Here is a 6,834-nt window from a genome sequence, read left to right on the forward strand (position 1 = left end):
AAGGGCAGAAAGATCCAGGAGCTTTTCTCCTACTGAACACCAGTGGGAGTTGGATTCCTAACGCCGTTATGCTCTTTGAGAATCCCAGGCCAACATGCAGGCACAAACCATGTTTAGAATCTACCAGGTCATCAGTTCAGGAGCCAGGTCATCAACCTAATGAGGGAATTATTGTGTAGGCAGGGATTTGGAGGGGGTCCTACCAGAAAAGGATAGCGGCGCATTTGGAAACCAGGCCCCAATGCCTATCATGTTCTTTTAGTAGGGTAAAATAGGAGCTTCCGGGCACTCAACTTTTCATTTGTTCTAAAATAACTCATACGTACAGGCCATTTTAATAAGAATCCCTGTGTTTTTTTATAGCACTTTTCATCCACTGATCACAAAATACTTTACAAGGGAGATGAGGTGCCGTGCTGGATCCGACCGACAGTCCATGGAGCCCAGTATCCTGTCTCTGACAGTGGTCTGTATCAGAGCTTCAGAGGAGCATCCAGAACATGGCAATTATGGAGTGATTCACCCCTGTCTTTCCCTCCTGGCTTCTGGCAGTCAGCAGTTCAGTGTTGCATTGAGCATGGGGTTGTGTCCCTGACCATCTTGGCTAACGACCCTCGATGGACCCATCCTAATTTTTTTTAACCTAGTGATGCTTTTGGCCATGGCGAGGAGTTCCACAGGTCGGCTGTTTAAAGGTATTTAGGCACTCAGGGCCCATTGAAATCAAGAGAGTTAAGTGCCTAATTACCTTTAAAAATCTGACCCTCAGTGCCTAACTCCCATTATATTCAATGGGGGTTGGGCACCACGGTGCCTTTGAGGATCCCACTGAGTTCCTGTCTGCTTTCTTTGCCACCTAAATATATTTAAAAACCTGGCCCTTCCCCCATGTCAATATCTGCATGTTATAGATGGGGAAACAGGCACAGACGGGAAATGATTTGGTGTAGGTCACACAAAGGGTCAGTGGCCATCGGGAACAGAACCGAGGTGTCCTGTCTTTCAGCCCAGTTCTCAGATTGATACTCAGTGTTGCACTAGAAGCTGAGAGCAGGAAAACGTGTCAAATCCTCATCTGGTGTAAACTAGAGTAATTCCATTTAAGTCAATGGAACTATGCCCCTGTATATATCAGCTGAGCAAAGTATGAGTCCTGATTTACCCCAGTGTAAGCAAAAGAAGAATCACTCCCTTGCTTATCTTGCCTTACTGGATGACCTTGGACAATCACATCCCCTCTTTGTGCCTCAGTTTCTCTATTTATAAAACCAAGATCCTGGCATCCAGCTTCTATATAGCACCTTTTGTTCATAGAGCTCTATGCACTTTACAAACGCAGGTCAGTATCCTTATTCCTATTTCATAGACGGGGAAACTGAGGCAAGGGACCTCAAGCCACTTGCCCAACATTTACATCATCTGTCACTTTGGGAAGGTGGAAATCCCAGATTGTGAGACTCCCAAACTACTGCCCTACCCACTGGGCCAATCTGCCATCTCAGTCGCTGTTGTTATTACTATTCACTCATAGAATCAGAGTAGATGACGGTTGGAAGGAACCTCAGGAGGACATCTAGTCCAACCCTCTGCTCAAAGCAGGACTAACCTCAGCTACATAATCTCAGCCAGGGCTTTGTCAAGCCGCAGCTTAAAAACCTCTAAAGATGGAGATTCCACCATCTCCCTAGGTAACCCATTCCAGTGCTTCACCACCCTCCTAGAAAAAAACTTTTTCCTAATATCCAACCTAGACCTCTCCCACTGTAACTTGAGACCATTGCTCCTAGTTCTGTCATCTACTACCATTGAGAAGAGCCTAGCTCCATCCTCCCTGGAACCCTCTAGCTCACTTCAAGTTCAATAGGGGTTTGGTTTCAGAAAGGACCGAAGGATCCTGCTCCTTAGGGGTTTCAGAAAATTTGATGCGTATGATCAACTTTGTGCTTGTGATACAACACAACAGACTTGTGTTGTGATCGGTCACAAAAACTTTGGCTCCTGTGAATAGTGATGGAGAAGTTCTTAATGATCTGAGTGCCCCGAACTCAACCTAGTTGTCCCGTGCCGACCATTATATATATACCTGTGTGTTCCTAATTCACGTGAGAAGGCCCACGCAAACTTTTACCCATGTGAATAGTCATGAGTCATGAGTGCAATCCCAGGCACCATTCTTCATGTGAGCATTCCTTGCTTGAGCAAGTAAATCCAGGAAAAAATGAACCAATATGAGTATCCTTTACTGCTGTAAATAGTTGCATGAAAAACTTTACTCATGTGAGAATTTCTAACTCGAGAGTATCCCCATCATTCCCAAGCAAACCATAACTCATGTGAGGAGCATTACTCAAACAAACATTTACTCATGTAGATATTCCTCATTGATATAAACCTTTACCCGTGTAAATCCTGATTCATATTTGTAGTCCGGTGCAAACCTTTGCTCATGTGAGCATCCCTAACTTGTGCTTGCAGTCCCTCACAAATCAGTACTTGCGTGAGTATGCCGCAGTTATGCTTGCAGTCCTGTTAAAAATGTACTATTCTTAATGCGCCATGCGCAAATTCACTCACTTTACTTCTGCCTCTAGTCTCCTTCAAGCCTTCATCCATGTGAGTAGTCCCATGCAAACCTCTACTCATGTTGGTAGTCCTTGCTCATGAGAGGAATCTCATGTAGGATTTTACTCTTGTCTATTTTCCTAATTCAACCAAGTAATTCCTTGCAAATTCAGGCCTGGTCTACACTAAAGAATTAGATCGACTGAGCAATGTCGCTAAGGTCTGTGAAAAATATCATGCCCTGAGAGCCATGGTCAGGTTGACCTAACCCTATAGGTACAGGCGGCTAGGTTGATGGAAGAATTTGTTCATCAATCTAGCTGCTGCCTCCTGAAGAGATGGAGTAACTACACTGATGGGAAACCCCTCCCATCGGTGTAAGAAGTGGCTGCACCATGGTGCTGCAGATAGATCTGCAGTGCCACAGCCATGCTGCTGTAGTGTAGATGTACCTCTATACTCATGTGAGTATACCCAACTCATGCTAGCAGTCCCAAGCAAACCTGTACTTGCAGGTGTGCTCCTTACTCATGCTTGGAGTGATATTTTCCTACCAGATAGGGATACTAAGAGGCTAAATCCATTGCTGATAGTGTAAGATTTTGCCTTGGAAGTAGCTGGGGCCACATAACTAGCTAGAGAGATTTCAGATACACCATTGCATTATTTTAACATAACATTTCTATACTCTACCATTTTCTCTCAAAGGATCTCAAAGCACTTCTTCAAAGTGGATAACTATCATTATCCTCATCATACCGTTGGGGAATTTAAGACACAAAGAAGGGAAGTGACTTGCGTGAAGTCCCTCAGTGAATGAGTTAGTAGAGTCAGGAATACATCTGAACACCCTTGACTCCAAATCAACACTAGCCGTTGGAAAGCAAAACTTCGATGCTATGGGCTAAATATCACCTGGGTAGAAAACACACAAGATCTGCCATTTTGTTTTGCGAAACTGAAACACAGCTTCCATTCCTGGCCCAAGTCGGCTTTATAAATTCAGGCTATGGTTTTCAAAGCCTCAGAAAGATAAACCAAACTGAGTTTGAATTGTCTTCTCTTTTAAACTAGGGTTAAAAAATAAAGGAAACAGGAAAAAAGTCAAGTCAATTCTCCATGAGAGAGCACAGTCTGTGTGACTCCTCTGTGACATTCTACATTTATTTTGCCACACAAGTGACATCTATTCTGGCCGACAGACAGCGCAGTACACAGTCATAATACTTACATAGCCATAATTCACCATGGTGGCTAGATAGATAGATACATAGATAGATAGATAGATAGATAGATTCCAATCTTAATTGCGTTAACGTAAACATATAGTAATTACTTTTTTTCTTGAGTTGTGTTTTCCTGGATTTTTACTAGTGTTAAAACATAATTCTTCATAAACAGATTGCACAGTGTGCTCCCATGGAGGCAATAATGTCATCAGATGATTATATTTATAAAGAAACACCAAATGAAATTGCTACCAAAGGAGAAATATGGATATTTTATTCTTGCTGAATAACCTCCAACACATCCATTTACTCAATGCACCGTTGATCTCCTTGTTCCTCATGCTGTATATGATAGGATTCATCATTGGTGGCAACACGGAATAGAGAACAACCACTAAGAGATTCAGACCAGGTGTTGAGCTGGTGGTTGGCTTCATGTAGGCAAAGATGCCAGTTGAAATTAACAAGGAGACTACAGTGAGGTGAGGGAGGCAGGTGGAGAAGGCTTTATGCCGGCCCTGCTCACAGGGGATTCTCAGCACTGCTCTGAAGATCTGAACATACGACATAGTTATGAAAACAAAGCAACTTAAGCCTAAGCACGCACCAAAGACAATAACTCCTACTTCACTGAGGTAAGAGTCAGAGCAGGCCAGCTTGAGGAGCTGGGGGACTTCACAGAAGAACTGATCCACCGTGTTGCCCCCACAGAACGAGATTATGAAAGTGTTCCCGGTGTGTAGCGCAGAGTAGAGAATGCCAGTGATCCAGGCACTGGCGGCCATTTGGACACAAGCTCCCCTGTTCATCACCATCTCGTAGTGCAGTGGTTGACAGATGGCGACGTATCGGTCGTACGCCATAATGGTCAATAAGGCAAAATTTGCTGAAACAAAAAATAAGAAAAAAAAGACTTGGGCGACACATCCAGAGTAAGAAATGGACCTGGTGTTCATGAGGGAATTGACCATGGATTTGGGGATGATGACCGAGACGGAGCCAAGATCTAGGATTGACAGATTCATCAAGAAGAAGTACATGGGGGTGTGAAGACGATGGTCGAGGGCTATGGCTGTGACGATGAGAAGGTTCCCCACCAAGGATGCCAGGTAAAGCCCAAGAAACACCACAAAGTGTAAAATCTGCAGCTCCCGAATGTCGGAGAATCCCAGGAGAAGGAACTCAGTCATGGTGGTTCGGTTGGACATTTTTTTCCTCAGTCCATTGTGTGATGGCTGTGGAGGGAATGAGACGGGCGATGGTTAGGATTAGAGCTACAAAGGGAGTGGCCCGGATTCCCCTTTCCCTGAGATCTGATTGTATGAATGTCAAAGGTGGAGAGCACTCGTCGTTTACAATGACTAGGTGTTGTTAGTGCTCCTCAGGTTGCCAATCAATCCAGCGTGTTATCACACTGGTGTACATTGGATCGGCTCCTTTAAAATCAATGGAGCTTTGTTATTTGACCTCATCTGAGGCTGCATCTCAAGGAGTGGCTTGTTAAAATGCGGAGTGCAGGATGGAACAAAGTAAAATCCAGATGCAACAATCCTTGCAAAGAAGGGCCTTCCGTGGTGACCGTCACCAACCTCACACCTTGGCCACGAATCTGATAGACTAAAATGCCAGCACCGCCTGATTCCCATGCTGCAGGGCAACATGATGTGGACTCCTCCAGCATGGGAAGTGGCAGCTTTTCTCCCCCCAGCTCTGTGCCTAGGCGGCCTGCTGCCTGCTTCCCAACTGATTTACGGCACCAAATCCCAGCTGCATTTTTGCCTGCGTGTAACAATGGGCCAGTATCATCCCTCCATTACTGCTCTGTTGCATTGTTTACTCTGTGCTGTGTGGTTCAGTGGTTGCCAGGACACTGGGGCTCTGTTCTTGTTCCTGCCAGTGACCTGCTACGTGACCTTGGGCCAGTCATTTCCCCTCTTGGTGACTCTGTTCCCCTCCCTCCCTTTCTCTGCCTTATCAACTAGGCCTTCAAGATCTTTTGGTGAGGGGCCCTGGTCCATAATTTAAAATGTATTGTGGCCCTTAGTGGGATTTTCAGAGCCATCTGTGCACTGAACAACCCTTGAAATCAATGAAGTTTACGCTCCTACGTGCTTCTGATAATCTCACTAGGTGCTTAAATACCTTTGGAAACATCACCCCATGTCTCGTTATGTGTATGTTCTGCACGCCCGTTTACGCTCAGCCAGCAACAGTCTGGAGCTCAACCAAGAGGTAATTCTGTTCCCTATCAGCTCCTATTTGTCCTTGAAAGGGGTCAGGATAGACAGGTGTTTGCTGCTTGGTTCAGCTCGAACCCAGCTTTTAAAGGGTCTAGTCCGTATAAAATATTCTGTTGCTCTATCAGTTTTACTAGTTATTCAGTTGTTAGCTCCTGGCAACTATCCCTTTGAAATAGAAATCACACAGATGCAACAGAATAAATGGGTTGGAAATCAAGAAAACTTAACGTTCCCCAGTGTTATTTAATGTTTAAGTCTGGGTGGAAATTTTCAGCTGCATTGTTCTTAATGGGGATTGGGTTTTCAGCTAAACAACAAATCTCAGAATCTGTCTGCTTTTCTGCAACTTTTTGGGATTATTTTGGAAAGAAACTGAAAACTCAAAAACAAAACGTTTTTGGTTTTGTGATTTAAAAACCCTCCAGTTTTCGGCAGAAAGTTTTCAGTTGCCAAAGCTTAACAGAAAAAGGAAAGGATTTTGGGTTCTCAATGAGAAGTCAAAATTTTCCTGAAGGGTTGAAAAATTCCAATCAGCAGTAGGTATCCGATGAAACTGAAATTAAAATCTTATTGAGTTCATATAGCAATTCATATTTATCATCTTAATTTCCCCTGCATTTTGAACCTCCAACATATTTAATTGAAATAACGAACTTACTATATGGGTCTCTGCGGAATTTTCCCCAACAGGTGATGCATCCAGTCATCCAGCGCCAGGATTCTTTGATCAATATCCATCTCTATACCAGAATCTAGAAGCTGAAGGCACAGGTATCTCAGAATCCTTCTAAGACTGTCCTGAC

General features: G+C 44.0%; 1 protein-coding gene across 1 annotated transcript; it reads right to left on the reverse strand.

Annotated features, from left to right (window-relative positions):
* Window positions 1-4,039: 4,039 nt before the first annotated feature.
* On the reverse strand, window positions 4,040-4,999 carry LOC137149495 (olfactory receptor 14A16-like). The gene has a single exon (XM_067542998.1). It carries the CDS (start codon window positions 4,997-4,999, stop codon window positions 4,040-4,042), a length of 960 nt encoding a protein of 319 aa, XP_067399099.1.
* Between the last annotated feature and the right edge of the window lie 1,835 nt (window positions 5,000-6,834).

Source organism: Emydura macquarii, unplaced genomic scaffold (assembly GCF_026122565.2).
Source record: "Emydura macquarii macquarii isolate MOO-44397 ecotype Brisbane River unplaced genomic scaffold, CSIRO-AGI_Emac_v2 contig_751, whole genome shotgun sequence".
Lineage (NCBI taxonomy): Eukaryota > Metazoa > Chordata > Testudines > Chelidae > Emydura > Emydura macquarii.